Source organism: Gambusia affinis, linkage group LG09 (assembly GCF_019740435.1).
Source record: "Gambusia affinis linkage group LG09, SWU_Gaff_1.0, whole genome shotgun sequence".
Taxonomy (NCBI): Eukaryota; Metazoa; Chordata; class Actinopteri; order Cyprinodontiformes; family Poeciliidae; genus Gambusia; species Gambusia affinis.
The window spans coordinates 14,685,810-14,706,022 of record NC_057876.1 but is presented as its reverse complement, the minus strand read 5'-3'; the positions used below and the strand labels follow the sequence as shown (position 1 = coordinate 14,706,022).

Here is a 20,213-nt window from a genome sequence, read left to right as displayed (position 1 = left end):
TGCAGACTATAATGAGTGCTGCTAAGAATACACTTGAAACATTTAGATTGAAAGTAGAGAGCTCATAGAAATATATATGTAAATAACTGTGGAATGTGCTTATGGAATAGTTTTGGCATGTATTTTCAAAAAACTACTAAAACATACACGTATGTAAAAATGCAGTGTTGAAGTCTTGATGTGAGCTTATAATCCTAAGAAAATGTGTGTAAATGTCAGATTTATGGGGTTGAAAGAGACAGAGAGGAATGATACACAAACAAAATAAACAACAGAAATCAAGAGTGAACCCTGATAGAATAGAGGTATGAATTTGCTTAGAAGAATAAGGAAAATAAAAATATAAGTATAATGCATTGCAGAACATGTAATGTATAAATCAAAATGTATCCTTAGTATTCTGAAACACTTACACCAACCTTCTGACAAATCAAATATGTAAAAAGATCATCCAATAGCATCTAAAAAAAGTAACAATTATCAAAGTGAGACAAATACAAGAACCATATTACATGATCAATCTATGAATGTATCAAAAATGCTGCACTAATGCACAGAATCACTACCTTAATACCAACAGCAGAGGGCCTCAAGGCGATGGCCTGAAACAGCTCCATGGCATATTAATGAGATTATTATCCTCCTGTTTGTCACAGCTGACACAGGTATGACTGCTTTTATGATGTCAAATCAAAGCTTTTGGGACAAAAAAATGCACCATCTGTATTAATTAGACTTTACTGCAATCTAATATGAAAATAAAACCAAAACCAAAATGTTACTGTTATGCAACTTTGAGACAAACAAAGAGATTTAATAATAATATATGGGTTGTAGTCATTACATATTATGAGCTTTAGGTCTTGACAAAAGGGCATCCTACAAAGATTGAAAAATAAAATATCACCAGAAGCCATTATAACTTCCCCTCAAAGCCCTCTTCATCATCACACACCCAAGGTCAGACAACACTGAAGCAAAACAGGGGTGATTCCTGGCCTCTCAGATTCAATACACACATGTACTTATCATACAGTGTGGGGCTCCATCGGCTGCTGACCCCCATAGATACAGAAAATGGTACAGTCTTGCCAGTGAGTCAGCTTGTTGCTATGGTACCACATCCCACCTCCCCTGCTTGCAATCTACCCTGCTCACTGCAAGCAACTGGGTTGGCAAAAAAAGAACTAAAAAAAAAAGAAGGAAACAACAACATGGAGATGAAATATGGCACCAGATGGACCATAGACAAGAAATGAGGCTTTCTGACAAATATATGTGTATATCGGTTAAACCAGAACATACATAATATCAAAACAGAGCACACTCAAACCTCTTGATTAGATGTAAAAACAGAACAAAGGACACCATTTTTTTTGTCAAAGCATCAAGAAAGAAGCAACCAGAAGCCACAAATCTTTTTATAGACATGATAAAAACGTCCTACATGAACAATTTTCCTCTCCCTTTTTCTCTGTGTGCCTTTCTTTCTCTGCAGCAAAGTGGTGCAGCTGGAGAGGGGGAGGGGAGGGATGCAGAAAATGAGATCAGGAGGAAAGAGGAGCACTGTTGGAAACTAAGACAGGCAGATGAACAGTGGCTATCCAGTTTTGTCAAATTGAATATGTTTAAAACAAACCATCTGATTAAATGATGATTTTATAAATAGCCAGTGAAGTAACTTGTTTGCATTGGTACAAAATGAAAAAAGAATTAAATCTAAACAAGTGTAGAGGTTATCTTACTTCCATCTTGCAAACCTTATTTGCTATTATGAAGTTAGTGTTTTATTTGAGCACAAAGGTGACTCTAAATCACGCTAATACATAAAGGCTGAAAACTAAGCAATATTTTACATACCATAAAGATGCACTTCTTATGATTAAACATGTTACAACTGATAAGTGGTGTTATCTTTCAAACAGAATTATGTTATTGTCACTTTCACATCTTGGACAGCAGTCAATTCTGTTTTAAACCTAATTTATAAGTTCCAGAGGAAAATGAGTTCATCAAAGTTAGATTTTCCTCTCACTGTCATCTTATTCACCCATAACAGTAAATACATTTGAAGCAGAAAAATCCAAAAAGAAAAACAGCACAGCAGAAGAAAAACTAGAAAGAGAAGCAGAAGACGAGAAAATCTACTAAAATAGATTGAAAGTTAAATTCAAATAGACATTTTGTAACTTGTTTGCCATGAGTTTAGGTGAACATCTTTGTTTACATCAACTAAGCAAACACTAAAGTGAACATAGAAAAACAGTCTCCACTTACAAACAGTAAGTACAGTATTCACAACTCTATTTTGATGTGAATACTGTCAATTCACAATATTTAAGAAAGGTATGTCACATGTAAGTACATAATATTACACTCTCAAGTCCCTACAGTGCAATATTTTGCTAAAGTATCCATACCTCTTGAAGTTTTCATATTGTTACAAGCACAAATGTCGATGTGTTTTTCAAATATTTTATTTGATGGAACGACACAAAGAAGCATATCATTAAATGAAAATAAAGGGTTCCATGGTTTTAAACATTTTTTTCTTTACAGTGTGTCTTTTTGTATTTTAGCTGTAGTATAAATTTAGTGACTCTGTAAAGGTTTTAGATGTTTGCTAGAGAACACTAGTGAACTGTGGCAAATGTGGAACAACACTCTCTGGTCAGATGAGGACTTGTTGGCCTACATGTAAATTCCCACAGTGAAACGTGGGTGTGGCAGTGCCATGCTGTGTTGGTGATATTCTTTAGGGAGGTAAGGGGAGTTAGTAAGAACTAGTGTAAAGGTGGAATCAATTACAAGCCAGTCACAGAAGTTAACATTTTATAATTCAAAACAGACTGAAGGTTGAGCAAAAGGTTTAAAGTGAACCTAAACATTCAGCCAAAGCTAAAATGAAAGGATGCACTTTCAAGCATTTTCATGTAATAGAAGAATCTTTTCCAGACCCAAATTCAGTTGAGAATCTGCTGCAGGACTGTAACACTGCTGTTCACTCAATGTGATTGAGCTTAGGCTGTTTTACAAAACTGAATGGCAAAAATGTTCAGATTTTCGATGTTCAAAGCTACTGAAAACCTCCTAAACTCTTGTAACTGTAACGGCTTTGAAATCAGTTAAGCAAAAAAACTGAATTGGGGGGATTTATTACATTTCAAAAGGTTAGATTTTAAATAAATAGAAAACTTGTGTCCTTTTCTTTCCACTACCATTCTATACACTACTTTGTGTTGTTCCATAACCAAAAATTGAATGAAATTAATTCATATAGTTGCAAAGTGACAAAAACAAGAAAAAAGTTAAAATATATGGATACTTTTCAAAGGTACTCTGTGCACAATGTGTGATCTAACATGTAAACACATAAATAACGGCTCACAGCATTAACACGAACCACATCCTCAGAAGCAAAGCAGAAAGGGCTAAACAGACCCGTCGGCATAAATACGGGCTCACAGCTGCTCAACACACTTTTTACTGGGGAGAACCGGACTATTAAAGAACTGCTTGGGTCTGTGAGAAACAGGAGCATCTGCATCTGATTAGTCCAAGGAAAGTTAACTAAACTGATTCATGGAGGTTGTGGAGCACAGAAAATAGCTGGTAATTAAAACTTCAAAGGTGGTTTTCCTACAGGAGAATCATAAAATAAGGCATTCAACTAGTGCAGCTTGACAGACAGCCTGAAGTGTTTACTTGATTGCTAAAATGTTTCAGAGAGCTTTAACCCCTGTGGGGTAACTGAGATCAAAGGGAATTATAACACGGACAAGAAGCCCCCATCACAACTTTAAACCTGGGAAAAGAGGCTAAACTGTTCGGATAAATCTGAAACAGAAGCGTTGATGTGATCTAAAAAATAACAATAGAGTCTTCCAGGGGAAAATAACACAACTTTTCACTTATACTTGTCATATTCACTTTTTACATCCACACTTTAAAATACACTTACAACAGAACCCAGAACTGTCTCATGCAGACTATTTAATACCCTCAATGAACTCTGAGTCCATTTCATAACAGAAAAGTTATTCTCAAACTATGCCAGGGTTATCTGATCTTTAGTGAATTATTAAAAAGAAAAAAAAAAAAAACTTAAGGTATATTAAAAAAAAATAACTGTTTTATTCTGCCACAATAAGTCAAAAATAAATATTACATTAAAATGCAAAGCTGTGCATTTTAATCAATCTCTCTCTTTGTATTTTCATGACCTTGCTATTTTTTTCAAACAATTTAAAAATATTCCAGGTGAATTCCTTTGTCTACACATTCCTTTCAAACTGCCTCTGTCCTGATTACTGACCTTCTCTTATTTATTGTTATGTAAGCAACTTCACGCTCCCTGTCTCACTGTATCTCATGTCAAACCTTTCATACTTTTTCAATACAAATTTCTATGTGCCTGTATCCTCCACACAGTAGGAAGAAACTGCATTCAAATATGTTTTGAAACATGTAAGACTTTCTTGTTTTCAGCTCATTTCAGCAGACAAAGCAAGCGCCAGATCAAAATGGCTGCTGTGCATCACTAGCACTGCTGCACAGTGTTGCTGAAGCTGTGCTGCCTCCTCCCCTCCCCCGCTGCCTCTCCACATCTCACCATCACAGTTTTCCTCCCTTGTTGTCAGTCTCTCTGTGGTCATGAGTGTGCCCTCGTTTTCTCCACCACAATTTGAACGCCTGATCACAAAGATCTTGTCACTTTTTTAAATGTTTTTGTGGCCAAAATAAATTTCTCCTGTTGAAAGAAAACATAAGTGGTCTCCATCTTTCCTCCAATTCTTTGTATGCTCAAATGAGTGCTCATGATTAGATGGTGTTATGAAGAGAAGTAGGTCACTGAAAATCTAGTGCAGTGCACAGTTCGGTATCTCTCTGTGGAAACAACCTTTAATAAAACTTTGGCACAAATGAAGTGTTGATTTAAAAAAGAAAAAAAAAAACATTATTGCTATCAGAAAAGTATATGCCATCTCTGTCAGGCTTTATGATACACATTAAAGACTTAGTGATAAATCAATGCACAGATGAGGTACAAGTTTGTCTAAACACTGACAAGTATCACGTGATGTCAAGCTTATTATGGTGCTTTCAACGGCCAAAATGATCACTTTACAAATCCAAAGCAACAATATGATTTGGTGTTAAGAGAGCTATTGTCAAGGATTGATGTGATGGATGGATGGATGGATGGATGGATGGATGGATGCAGGCAAAAATATTTTACGTAATCTAAAAAAGATAAACACAACCTCTACTGTGTTAGACGTAGAGAAAATGTTTTATTGACAACTAAAAGTAATAAATTTGTTAAGATTTAGCTACAAAGAAAGAAAAATATGCATGACACCCATCATGTCAGGGAAACTGCGGTGATCTCACCTCTGTTAGTAAATTCTCCGACTCTGTTTTAAGTCTTGGCATTGTCCTGCAAGCGCTGCGGTCAACACTCAGAGTGCTTTCACCGAAGGGCCTCAAGTCTTTGACATCACTCCTCCTAGAGTCAGTAGTGCCGTACACCTCGTAGCCAAAACCCTGCTTTAAATTGCCTGTACCCCCTGCGTCTGCGTAAAGAGGCGGGTAATATGGAATGACTGGGAGATTCCCACTAGATTTGTAAAATACTCGCTCCTGTCTCCATCTGTAGATCTTCACTGATATAATAACCACTAAACACGTGATGAAGAGGAAGGAAACCACAGCCAGAGCCAACACTAAGTAAAAAGTCAGGTTGTCATTGTATTCCTTATCGTGAGGAAAGTCAGTGAACTCCGACAACACTTCAGGGAAGCTGTCTGCCACCGCCACGTTAACAATGACTGTAGCTGAACGAGAGGGCTGCCCGTTGTCCTCCACTATGACAGTCAGTCTTTGTTTCACAGCATCTTTATCAGTCACCTGACGGATAGTTCTTATTTCTCCATTCTGTAAGCCCACTTCAAACAGCGCTCTGTCTGTGGCTTTCTGGAGTTTATAGGAGAGCCAGGCATTCTGTCCAGAGTCCACATCCACAGCCACCACTTTAGTCACCAGGTAGCCCACATCTGCTGAACGAGGAACCATTTCAGCCACCATGGAGCCACCAGTCTGGACTGGGTACAAAACCTGAGGAGGATTATCGTTCTGATCCTGGATGATCAGTTTCACAGTCACGTTGCTGCTGAGCGGAGGAGAGCCTCCATCCTGCGCTTTAATACGAATTTTGAACTCTTTAAGTTGCTCGTAGTCAAAGGAGCGCACTGCCAGAATCTCTCCGCTCTCTGCATTTACCGAAAAATAAGCTGAAGCAGACATCCCATTCAGCTGGATGTCCTCTAGAAAGTAAGAAATGCGCGCGTTGTTTCCATCATCTTTGTCCCTGGCTTTAACAGACAGAAGACTCATACCCGGAGAATTGTTTTCAGACACAAAAGCTGTGAAAGAATGCTGTGGGAACACCGGGGCATTATCATTTACATCTGATATTTTCAAATTAATTGTTTTGTTTGCGGAAAAAGCGGGCGAACCCTTATCCACTGCTGTTATGGTAATATTATAAACTGGATTAGTTTCACGATCCAGAGCATCATCAGACACAAGGCTATAAAAATTAGGTGTTGATGATTTGATTTTGAAAGGCAGTTCTGGGTTTATAAAACAGTGAACTTGGCCATTCTTTCCTGAGTCTAAATCTTTAATATTGATCATCGCAATAACTGTATTTATCTCAGAATCTTCAGGAATGGGGTTGGAAAGTGAAATTATGCTGATTATAGGAGGATTGTCATTTATGTCAGTCACCTCAATCAGAACCTTACAGGCATCTGTTAACCCTCCGTTGTCTGTAGCTTCAATATCGATTTCATAATGCTTAACCTTTTCATAATCTAACACAGCAATTAATGTAATTTCTCCAGTTTGATGATCAATATTAAACAGGGATGATACAGTGTTAGTATGCTGTGAAAAAGAATACGTCACCTCTTGGTTTTCCCCCTTATCACTATCAGTAGCACTAACTCTGACAATAGCTGTACCTCGAGGTGCGTTTTCAGGAACGATGACTCTGTAAACAGACTGACTAAAAACTGGCGCATTATCATTAGCATCCAAGACAATCACATTTATTTTAACAGATCCGGATTTCTGAGGATTACCCCCATCTAGCGCAGTCAGGGTCAGTTTGTGCTCGTCTTGTTTTTCTCTGTCTAGCAGCGTGTGAAGAACCATTTCAATGTACTTCGTTCCGTCAGACCGAGACACGGTGTTCAATTTGAAATGGTCTGTAGGGTTTAGTTTATATGTTTGTATGGTGTTTTGAGCTACGTCTGGATCTTTGGCACTCTCCAGCAAATAACGAGACCCTGAAGAGGCAGATTCGCTAACCTGGAAATTGTATTCTTTTTTAGAAAAAAACGGAGAATTATCGTTAACATCTGTAATCTCCACGTCTACCCTTTGCAGCTCCATTGGATTTTCTAAAATAATTTGGAAATGCAGAGAGCAGGGAGACACCTGCATGCACAATTCTTCTCTATCAATCCTTTTAGTCACGACCAAGGTTCCTTTCTCTGTATTCAGCCCGATGTACTCACTGCCATCTTCGGTAAAAATCCTGGCACGCCCAGACTTCAGTCGTTTAATATCCAAGCCTAGATCCTGGACAATATTCCCGACGACCGAGCCAGTCGACATCTCTTCGGGTATTGAATAACGGACCTGACCGACGGCAATCTCTGCGACACAGACGCTGAGGAGCAGCAGCCACATCGGAAAAATTCCCTCCTTGTTTAAACGCCACAAAGCAGCCATCTTGAAGAGCCACTGAAAGAACCGAATGGACAAAAAAATAGATGCTCAATACAGACGAATATTACACTATGAGCGCAGGTTGAGTCCAGAGCGAGTCTCTTTGTCAGGCTATCTGCGAATAAAACAGAGGATGGAGCGTTTCTGTCGAAGAGAAGGTTTAAATTTCCTCACATTAACCAACAGCGACCCCTTGAGATATGAGAGGAAACTACATAATTTTTTACACAGTCAAAGCGCTAAGTAAAATATGGATCAATAAAATAAGATAGACAGACAAACGAACATTCAGACAGACAACTTACAGACAGAAAGAAAGACAGAAAGACAGACAGACACTGATAGATATTAGGAAAATACGAACATCTTGCTCTGTCCAAGGTGCTGATCAATTGGTGCCATCTAAAACTATAACTAAAAAAACGAAAAATAAATAAAAGAATAAAATAGTGGAGGCTTGAAACCCAAATAACCAACCTCTAGAGGAGAATCGGGCTCATCCAGGATGTTCTTTTTACTCTGTATCCGCTGCAGTGTCTCTGAAGAACTGGGATCCATTATCAACACATTTTGACTACCAGCTCCACCAAATTTAATGTCACTCTTTCTGGAGTCAGTCGTTCTGCAAACCTCGTAATTGTACACATGTGGCAGAGTTCCTGTTCCCAAAGTGTCTGAGTAACGAGGTGGATAATATGGAATCACAGGGAGGCTGGAGTGATACAGGATGCGAGACTGTCTCCATCTGTAGATCTTCACTGATATAATAACCACTAAACACGTGATGAAGAGGAAGGAAACCACAGCCAGAGCCAACACTAAGTAAAAAGTCAGGTTGTCATTGTATTCCTTATCGTGTGGAAAGTCAGTGAACTCCGACAACACTTCAGGGAAGCTGTCCGCCACCGCCACGTTAACAATGACTGTAGCTGAACGAGAGGGCTGCCCGTTGTCCTCCACTATGACAGTCAGTCTTTGTTTCACAGCATCTTTATCAGTCACCTGACGGAAAGTTCTTATTTCTCCATTCTGTAATCCCACTTCAAACAACGCTCTGTCTGTGGCTTTCTGGAGTTTATAGGAGAGCCAGGCATTCTGTCCAGAGTCCACATCCACAGCCACCACTTTAGTCACCAGGTAGCCCACATCTGCTGAACGAGGAACCATTTCAGCCACCATGGAGCCACCAGTCTGGACTGGATACAAAACCTGAGGAGGATTATCGTTCTGATCCTGGATCAGGATTTTTATAGTAACGTTGCTGCTGAGTGGAGGAGAGCCTCCATCTTGTGCTTTAATGGTGAACTGGAAATCCTTCATCTGCTCGTAGTCAAAAGAGCGAACTGCATGGATGACTCCACTATCAGCACTGATTGACACATATGAAGAGACTGGCACTCCGTTAATAGATGATTCCTCCAGTATGTAAGAAATGCGAGAATTCTGATTCCAGTCAGCATCTGTAGCTTTAACTGTGAATACAGAGACACCAGGTGTGTTGTTTTCTACAATGTAGGCCTGATAAGAGCTATGCTCAAATACAGGTGCGTTGTCATTTACATCAGATATCTGTAAGTTGAGAGTGACGCTACTGGAGAGGGAGGGTACTCCTTCATCAGAGCAGGTCACTGTGATGTTATACTCGGATGCTATTTCTCTATCTAGGTCATTCTCTGTTAATAAGTTATAAAATTCTCCAGATGAATATTTCATCAGAAACGGAATATTTTCATTTATGTAGCAGTGAACTTTTCCATTGTCTCCTGAATCAACGTCTTCTATGTTTATCATCGTCACAACTGTGCCGAGTGTGGCACCTTCTGATATAACGTTTGATTTGGATATAATTTGGATATTGGGTTGATTGTCATTTACGTCTATGACGTCAATCGTCACTTTGCAAGAATCTCCGAGGCCACCATCATCACTTGCACGAATATTCATCTGAAATGAATGAGCTTTTTCATAATCAACTTCTCTTTTCAGTGTAATTTCACCACTTTCAGCATTTACTTCAAATACATCACCCGTATTTTCAATTATACTAGATATTGAATAAGTTATTCTACCATTGGAGCCTTCGTCTGCGTCTGTCGCTGTGACTGCCATTACAACTGTTCCTACCGGGGAATCTTCTCTGACTGAAGCTTTATAAGCCGACTGTGTAAAAACAGGAGCGTTATCATTGGCGTCTAAAACAGTGATGAGGATGTGCATTGTTCCCGTCCTCTGTGGCTCTCCCCCATCCAGCGCAGTCAAAACCAAAGAAATGTGTTCCTGTTTTTCCCTGTCAAGCGGTTTCTCCAAAATCATCTCAACATTCTTGGAACCGTCTGCCTGGTCATGTAACTTGACCACAAAATGCTCCTTTGGTTCAAGTGTATAAGTCTTTAGTCCGTTTTCGCCCACATCAAGATCAAAAGCACGATCTAAAATGAATTTAGCCCCACGGACAGCCGATTCGCTTATTTTAAATTCCACATCGCTCTTTTGAAACGAAGGAGGATTGTCATTAATATCTGTAATCTCAAGAGTAACGCCGTAAAATTCCATGGGATTTTCTAATATAATCTGGAAATGCAGCGAACAGGGCGTCGTTTGTCCACACAGCGTCTCTCTGTCTATTCTGTTTTTGATGAGAAGGACGCCTCTTTCATTATGCAGCTCAACATATTTATCACCGTCTCGACTAAATATTCGAGCTTTTCCTGTTTTCAGTCTTTTAATATCCAACCCAAAATCTTCAGCAACATTACCGACTAGAGAACCTTTCGGCATTTCCTCGGGAATGGAGTAGCTGACCTGACCGAGCACCGAGCAGACGAAATGGGCCGAAAAAAACAACAGCACTTCCCTTCTCATTGTTTGTCCGACGTGGTCCACAGGCAAAGTACTAAGAACCAAAATGTCTTGTATTCCATAAAATAAAGTATAAAAAAGATTCCACCAATATTATGAATTGACCAAAGAAAGAAAATTGTGTAGATATCCAGGACGTTGCATTTCGCTTCTCTCTCTTCCTCTGTCTAAAATAAAGACGTGATGGGAGGCAAAACGAGTCTGCAGTGTATTTGATACAAACTAGCCAACAGCGGCACTTCGAGCTCAAAACGAAGCAGTGCACCGAGAAATCAACAACTAACAAAGAATTAAGAATTCTATGTTTTAGAATTTAGAATCAAATCCCAAAGTTCTTACAACCAATCAAATATATTAAATAATAAGCATACGTCATCAACCGACTAAAAACGCTAATGTTTAAATGAAAGGAATCTTTAGTCTTTGCATTTCATAAGGGATTATTATATACAAAAAGAAGGGCATGTGAATGGGCGGGAGGGACTTACGAATACAAAAGCGGGTCACTGGCCAGGGTACTGAAAACAAGACTTTTTTTTTTTTAGATTTTATGAAATATTCATTTTATATTTGCAATGGCAAATATAAAGTATAAATTGATAAATTAATTTTTGCATTCCATTGTGGACTTTTTTAGATTAAAAACAAGGGAAAAATAGGGCGAGGGACTTATAAATATAAAATCTGATCACTGGCCAGGGTACTGAAAACAAGACAAATTATTTAAATGTTTCTCAACCAATGAAAATCACAGCAGGAAAATGCTAACCTCTAGAGGAGAGTCAGGTTCATCCAGGATGTTCTTCTCATTCTGTATCCGTTGCATCGTCCCTGTAGAACTTGGATCCATTATCAACAGGTTCTGACTACCAACTTTACCAAACTTAATGTCACTCTTTCTGGAGTCAGTCGTCCTGCACACCTCGTAATTATACACATGTGGCAGAGTTCCTGTTCCCAAAGTGTCTGAGTAACGAGGTGGATAATATGGAATCACAGGGAGGCTGGAGTGATACAGGATGCGAGACTGTCTCCATCTGTAGATCTTCACTGATATAATAACCACTAAACACGTGATGAAGAGGAAGGAAACCACAGCCAGAGCCAACACTAAGTAAAAAGTCAGGTTGTCATTGTATTCCTTATCGTGAGGAAAGTCAGTGAACTCCGACAACACTTCAGGGAAGCTGTCCGCCACCGCCACGTTAACAATGACTGTAGCTGAACGAGAGGGCTGCCCGTTGTCCTCCACTATGACAGTCAGTCTTTGTTTCACAGCATCTTTATCAGTCACCTGACGGATAGTTCTTATTTCTCCATTCTGTAAGCCCACTTCAAACAGCGCTCTGTCTGTGGCTTTCTGGAGTTTATAGGAGAGCCAGGCATTCTGTCCAGAGTCCACATCCACAGCCACCACTTTAGTCACCAGGTAGCCCACATCTGCTGACCGAGGAACCATTTCAGCCACCATGGAGCCACCAGTCTGGACTGGGTACAAAACCTGAGGGGGATTATCGTTCTGGTCCTGGATCAGGATTTTCATAGTAACGTTGCTGCTGAGTGGAGGAGAGCCTCCATCTTGTGCTTTAATGGTGAACTGGAAATCCTTCATCTGCTCGTAGTCAAAAGAGCGAACTGCATGGATGACTCCACTATCAGCACTGATTGACACATATGAAGAGACTGGTACTCCGTTAACAGAGGATTCCTCCAGTATGTAAGAAATGCGAGAATTCTGATTCCAGTCAGCATCTGTAGCTTTAACTGTGAATACAGAGACACCAGGTGTGTTGTTTTCTACAATGTAGGCCTGATAAGAGCTCTGCTCAAATACAGGTGCGTTGTCATTTACATCAGAGATCTGTAAGTTGAGAGTGACGCTGCTGGAGAGGGAGGGAACTCCATCATCAGAGCAGGTCACTGTTATATTATATGCAGTGACTCTCTCCCTATCTAATTCCCTATCTGTCATTAAAGTGTAAAACTTTTCTGAGGTGGACTTTAAAACAAAATAATCGTTGTTATTTATCACGCAATGCACGTTGCCATTATCATTCGAATCTGCATCCTCCACATTTATAATGGTCACGACGGTGTTGGGTTTCGCGTCTTCTGAAATCATATTTGATTTAGACATGATATGTATGTCTGGGAGGTTGTCATTCACGTCTATTATATCAACGATCAGTTTAGAAGATCCAGTCAGTCCACCATCATCCGATGCTCGAAGATTTACCTCGTAATTTTTTGCTTTTTCATAATCTATTTTTCCATTTAAGGTGACTTCGCCGCTTTCTTTATTTATTTTAAACAGCCCATGGCCCTGCTCTGTCATGGCTGAAATTGAATACGAAATTCGACCATTAGCTCCTTCGTCCGCATCTGTTGCAGCAATTCTAATTATTACTGTTCCTGTCGGTTGATCTTCTTTTATAAATGCTTTATAAATAGGTTGTGTAAAAACTGGAGCGTTGTCATTTGCGTCTAAAACATTGATTATTATTTGCATTGTTCCGGTCATCTGCGGCTCTCCCCCATCCACCGCCGTCAGAACCAATGAAAGCAGTTCATTTTTCTCCCTATCAAGATGCGCATTCAAAACCATTTCAATATTTTTACGGCCTTCTATTTGATTAATAGATTTCAGAGAAAACATATCAGAGGGGTTCAAAGCATATGCTTTCAAACTATTCTCTCCCACATCGAGATCTGTCGCTCGGTCTAGTGTGAATGTTGTGCCAATAAGCGCAGACTCACTGATGTTAAAATGAGCCTGGCTTGTCCTAAAGGTCGGAGGATTGTCGTTTATATCTGTTACTTCCACAGTGACACTGTAAAATTCCATTGGATCTTCCAGTAATATCTGAAAATGCAACGCGCAGGGTATTATTTGTTCACAAAGCGCCTCCCTGTCTATCCTTTCTTTCAGCAGCAGAATCCCTCTATCTCTGTTTAGCTCGACGTATGCTGTGCTATCGCGAGTGAAAACACGAGCTTTTCCACTTTTCAGTCGCTTCACATCCAAGCCTAAATCCTGGGCAACGTTACCAACAAGAGAGCCCTTTGTCATTTCCTCGGGAACAGAGTAGCTGACTTGAGCAGCCGCTGTGCTGAACGAGATGAGCGAGAGAAACAATAGAACTTGCCGTCTCGTAGTCATGTCGGATAACGTCTTTAGATCCACAATGGAAACCCGTTGTCCAGTGTCACGTTTTTCCACTAATCCAAAACGTGATAAACATGTAGGTATTCCTCAAAACGAGATCAAAATTCCGACACGATATTGCTGAATCTAATACACATCCGTGCATTTATCATTTACTACCATATCCAAGTCTTACGTCTCTCTAAAATGTAGAGACGAAGGGAGGTACCAGTCGCTTATCTAGTGTAAAACGAGCACAGACTGGTCAACAGCGTCGCTTGGAGCTAAAAAACAAAACTGCAATGCACATGCTCCCACTGAAATTCTGATCACTGAGCTGTGATGAGATTTGTAAAACAGGAACTTTTGAGCATGACAGTATAAAAACAAGAAGGATGAATCAGTGCAGCAAACTGTGGAGAATGGAAAAGGCAAACATTTTCTCATGGGAAAAGTTATTTCTTTGAATTACGTTGAAGAATACAAAGAGGAAAGAGATATGTTGTATGGAAGGTTTGGGATGTCTTATTAAGAAAGACAAACATTTTACTAATATAAAATATTATTTAAGATGAAATGTTGAAAATAAAACATAAAAGAAAAGAGAAAAGACAAAATCATGTCAAATGCAATCTCTAGAAGAAGGCAAGGTTTGACTCTATCCATGGTGCTGAATGCAAGTGTATAATAATGATGAGGCACCATTGAGTGATCACATTACACATACACACACACACACACACACATATATATATATGTGAAAATTGGATTCCAAAACATGTCTGAAATAACTAACCTCTAGAGGAGAATCTGGTTCATCCAGAATGTTCTTCCCATTTTGTATTTGTTGCATCGTCCCTGTAGAACTGGGATCCATTATTAACATGTTCTGACTACCAGCTCCACCAATTTTACTTTCACTCTTTCTGGAGTCAGTCGTCCTGCAAACCTCGTAATTGTACACATGTGGCAGAGTTCCTGTTCCCAAAGTGTCTGAGTAACGAGGTGGATAATATGGAATCACAGGGAGGCTGGAGTGATACAGGATGCGAGACTGTCTCCATCTGTAGATCTTCACTGATATAATAACCACTAAACACGTGATGAAGAGGAAGGAAACCACAGCCAGAGCCAACACTAAGTAAAAAGTCAGGTTGTCATTGTATTCCTTATCGTGAGGAAAGTCAGTGAACTCCGACAACACTTCAGGGAAGCTGTCCGCCACCGCCACGTTAACAATGACTGTAGCTGAACGAGAGGGCTGCCCGTTGTCCTCCACTATGACAGTCAGTCTTTGTTTCACAGCATCTTTATCAGTCACCTGACGGATAGTTCTTATTTCTCCATTCTGTAAGCCCACTTCAAACAGCGCTCTGTCTGTGGCTTTCTGGAGTTTATAGGAGAGCCAGGCATTCTGTCCAGAGTCCACATCCACAGCCACCACTTTAGTCACCAGGTAGCCCACATCTGCTGAACGAGGAACCATTTCAGCCACCATGGAGCCACCAGTCTGGACTGGGTACAAAACCTGAGGTGGATTATCATTCTGGTCCTGGATCAGGATTTTTACAGTAACGTTGCTGTTGAGTGGTGGAGAGCCTCCATCCTGCGCTTTAACGGTGAACTGGAAATTTTTGATCTGCTCGTAGTCAAAAGATTTTACTGCATGGATGACTCCACTATCAGCACTAACAGATACATACGTGGAGACTGGCACTCCATTAATAGAGGATTCCTCCAAAATGTAAGATACACGAGAATTCTGGTTCCTGTCAGTGTCAGTAGCTTTAACTGTAAATACAGAGACACCCGGTGTGTTGTTTTCTACAATAAAAGCCTCATATGAGCTCTTCTCAAACACAGGTGCGTTGTCATTTACATCAGAGATCTGTAGGGTGAGAGTGACGCTGCTAGAGAGGGAGGGTACTCCTTCATCAGAGCAGGTCACTGTGATGTTATGCTCAGAGTCTCGCTCTCTATCTAATTCACCTTCTGTCACCAAACTGTAGAAATTATTTGTGGTCAATTTAAGAAGAAAGGGAATGTCCTCATTTAAAAAACACTGAACATTTCCATTTTTACCAGCATCTGGATCCTGGACATTAATCATTGTAACAACTGTATTGGGATTTGCACTCTCAGATATTACAGTAGATTTGGACATAATTTTAATTACTGGCTCATTATCATTTATGTCTACAACATCAACCATCACTTTGCATGAATCAGTTAAACCTCCATTATCTCTTGCACGAACATTGATCTGAAAAAGTTTTTTCTTTTCATAATCCACGCCCCCTATTAATGTAACTTCACCGTTTTTTTCGTTTACTTCAAAAATCTGCCTTACTTCATCCATAGTGCTTGTAATAGAATATGTGATCTTACCATTCAAACCCTGATCAGCATCTGAGGCACTAACAGTGGTCACAACCGTGCCCTTTGCAGAATTTTCACTAACAGTGGCCTTGTATATTTGCTGCGTAAAAACAGGCGCATTATCATTCGCGTCTAACACTGTAATGAGAATCTGCATTGTTCCAGACATTTGCGGCTCTCCTCCATCAACAGCTGTTAATACCAATGAAATGAACTCATTTTTTTCCCTGTCTAGAGGTTTCTGTAATACCATTTCCACATTCTTTGTGCCGTCAGCATGATTCTGTAGCTTTAATAAAAAATGACCACTGGGTTTTAGAACGTAGCTTTGGAGAGTATTAATGCCAACATCCAAATCCACTGCTCTCTCTAAGTCAAATTTTGCTCCAACAGCTGCAATCTCGCTAATTAAGAATTTGATTTCAGCTTTTTCAAAAGTCGGAGCGTTGTCGTTGATATCTGTAATTTCAACAGTTACGCTGTAAAATTCCATGGGATTTTCCAGCACAATCTGAAAATGCAGAGCGCATGGCGTTGTGTCACCGCATAGCGCCTCTCTGTCTATTCTCTCTTTGACGAGGAGAACTCCTCTCTCAGCATTCAGCTCGACGTAATCGCTACTATCACCGGAATAAACACGACCGTTTCCTAACCTCAGTCGTTTAACATCTAAGCCTAAATCTTGAGCTACGTTACCAACCAACGACCCTTTCGCCATTTCTTCCGCAATAGAATAGCTGACTTGACTGAATACTGCTCTAAAAAGGAGAATGGTTACAAACACTTGCCGTCTCATTGTGTAAGGAAAATATCGGTAAGAGAACACTGCACCCTCCTGATTGTCCGCTTCAACGACAGAAGAAAAAAAAAAACGTAGAGATGAACAATCCTCAGATTTATGTGGGAAATAGATATACTTCCGTCGTTGTGTTCAAAAAATCCCAAATGAAGACAAAGCGGTAAACGCCGTCCCCTTCAATGTTAAACATCTAAGCGGAGAGGAGGTGCTGCTTTTTAAATCCTGTAACTGCGACGGAGCAGACAACAGCGGCCCACTGAGTCAATACAAGAAAACTGCATGAAATGTGTTAGGGAAAGCAGAAAATAAAGAGAAAGAAACAAATACGGAGAAACGAAGATCTACGATTAAATCATCCACTGCAGACATTAGTTTATATAAAGTACATATGTAAGAATCAACACGAAGAAAAGAGTCTTTATCACATTGTATGGCTAATAAAAATAAGATAATGTTGCTCTCCAAGGTGCTGAAGAAAATCATTTGTGCGAAAGGTTTCGGAATGATCACAATTTTGTTTTAAAAAAAAATAAATGAAAGGGGAGAAAAATGTCTAAGAACATGTAGATTTAAAAATATGTTTTATTTATTTATTTATTTTTAGGTTACTGAATGCTAACCTCTAGAGGAGAGTCGGGCTCGTCCAGGATGTTCTTCTCACTTTGTATCCGCTGCATCGTCCCTGTAGAACTGGGGTCCATTATCAACATGTTCTGACTACCAACTTTACCAAACTTACAGTCACTCTTTCTGGAGTCAGTCGTCCTGCACACCTCGTAATTATACACGTGTGGCAGAGTTCCTGTTCCCAAAGTGTCTGAGTAACGAGGTGGATAATATGGAATCACAGGGAGGCTGGAGTGATACAGGATGCGAGACTGTCTCCATCTGTAGATCTTCACTGATATAATAACCACTAAACACGTGATGAAGAGGAAGGAAACCACAGCCAGAGCCAACACTAAATAAAAAGTCAGGTTGTCATTGTATTCCTTATCGTGTGAAAAGTCAGTGAACTCCGACAACACTTCAGGGAAGCTGTCCGCCACCGCCACGTTAAGAATGACTGTAGCTGAACGAGAGGGCTGCCCGTTGTCCTCCACTATGACAGTCAGTCTTTGTTTCACAGCATCTTTATCAGTCACCTGACGGATAGTTCTTATTTCTCCATTCTGTAAGCCCACTTCAAACAGCGCTCTGTCTGTGGCTTTCTGGAGTTTATAGGAGAGCCAGGCATTCTGTCCAGAGTCCACATCCACAGCCACCACTTTAGTCACCAGGTAGCCCACATCTGCTGAACGAGGAACCATTTCCGCCACCATGGAGCCACCAGTCTGGACTGGGTACAAAACCTGAGGTGGGTTGTCGTTCTGGTCCTGGATCAGGATTTTCACGGTGACGTTGCTGCTCAGTGGAGGAGAGCCTCCATCCTGCGCTTTCACGCTGAACTTGAAATCTTTGATCTGTTCGTAGTCAAAAGATTTCACTGCATGGATGACTCCACTATCAGCACTAACAGATACGTATGAAGAGACAGGCACTCCGTTAACAGGGGAGTCTTGCAGTATGTAAGAAACACGAGCATTCTGCATCCAGTCAGCGTCTGTTGCTTTTACTGTGAAGATAGAGACACCTGGTGTGTTGTTTTCTACAATGTAGGCTTCATATGACATTTTCTCAAAGACAGGTGCGTTGTCATTCACGTCAGAGATCTGTAATGTAAGAGTGACTCTGCTGGAGAGGGAGGGAACTCCTTCATCAGAGCAGGTTACTGTGATGTTAAACTCAGAGGTCGTCTCTCTGTCTAACTCACTGTCTGTCACTAAACTATACAGATTACTAGATGTTGACATAATCGTAAACGGAGTATTTTTATTTATGGCACATCGGACTTTACCGTTTTCTTCAGAATCAGGATCACTAACGCTCAGTATAGCTACCACTGTGTTTGACTTCAAATCTTCTCCTATGGAAATAGATGACGAAATAACGTTGATAATTGGACTGTTGTCATTAATATCACCTACATCAATAATTACCTTACATGAGTCAGAAAGACCTCCTCTGTCCACCGCCTCTACATCAATTTCATATTTTTTGGTTTTCTCATAATTTATAGGCCCATTTAAAATTAGCTCACCATCTTCAGTAATGTGGAATATTTCTAAAATAGATCTCACGCTATTTCCTATTACGTAGCTTACTTCTCCATTCGATCCTTTGTCTGCATCGGAGGCACTGACTTTGGTGATTAGTGTCCCTTTGACTGAGTTCTCCAGGACTGTAGCTTTGTAAATGGGTTGTGTGAAAACAGGAGCATTATCGTTGACGTCTAACACTGTAATATGAATCTGCATTGTGCCAGACCGCTGCGGCTCTCCGCCATCTACTGCTGTTAGCAACAATGAAATAAATTCCTCATTTTCCCTGTCGAGGGGTTGCTGTAAAATCATTTCAGCTCTTTTTCCACCGTCGGACTGACTGTGCACTTTAAGAATAAAATTATCACTAGGCTTCAGGGAATAGCTTTGGAGACCGTTTAACCCGATATCCGGGTCTATTGCTTTCTCCAGCATAAATTTGGAGCCCACGACTGCAGATTCGCTAATTTCAAACCTTCTTTCTTCCTTCTCAAATACAGGAGCATTGTCATTTTTATCAGTGATTTCTACGGTAACGGAAAATATTTCCATCGGGTTCTCTAACGCGATCTGCAAATGCAAAGCGCAAGGCGTTGTCTGAGCACAGAGAGCTTCGCGGTCTATTTTTTCTCTGATCGTAAGGAGCCCCCTCTCCTTGTTAAGCTGAATGTACTCTGCATTGTCTCCCATATGGATGCGAGCTTTACCAGCGTTCAGACGCTTAATATCCAGTCCTAAATCCTGAGCTATGTTACCGACCAACGACCCTTTGCTCATTTCCTCAGGAATGGAATAGCTGACCTGGCCGAGCACCAAATGTAAAGCGACGGCAGAAAAGACCAACAGTACTTGCCGTTTCATTGTTATATCGGGAGCATCGGTCCAGCAAAAATACATCCGCTTATGTCAGACAGATTTTCTGAAGAAGAATAAGATGGATTGTTTTGAACGAAGGACGAAAAAAACATGTTCCAGATTGATATATTCCTTGACGATTTTTTCTTTCGGTGTGCTCCACTGAAAAGCCCGGTCTAACTGACAAGAAACATGGAGTTTTCCTTTTCTATAGACGCTATTTAAACAGCATTAC

At 40.2% G+C, this 20,213-nt stretch overlaps 1 protein-coding gene across 40 annotated transcripts in view; it reads right to left on the bottom strand.

The window, feature by feature from the left end:
• Positions 1-20,213, bottom strand: part of LOC122836611 (protocadherin gamma-C5-like) — a 249,501-nt gene that overhangs the window by 45,403 nt on the left and 183,885 nt on the right. For 2 of the 40 annotated variants that reach the window (XM_044126282.1, XM_044126315.1), the window contains exon 1: positions 17,603-20,146. The exons of 34 other annotated variants lie outside the window; for them this stretch is intronic. In XM_044126282.1, coding sequence (XP_043982217.1) covers positions 17,603-20,020 — 2,418 coding nt within the window. In that variant the 5' untranslated portion in view covers positions 20,021-20,146. Of the gene's footprint in view, positions 1-8,277; positions 10,678-11,428; positions 13,959-14,600; positions 16,980-17,602; positions 20,147-20,213 lie in introns of those variants that run through there. 4 more of the 40 variants (XM_044126313.1, XM_044126296.1, XM_044126328.1 and 1 more) reach the window with 4 other exon arrangements.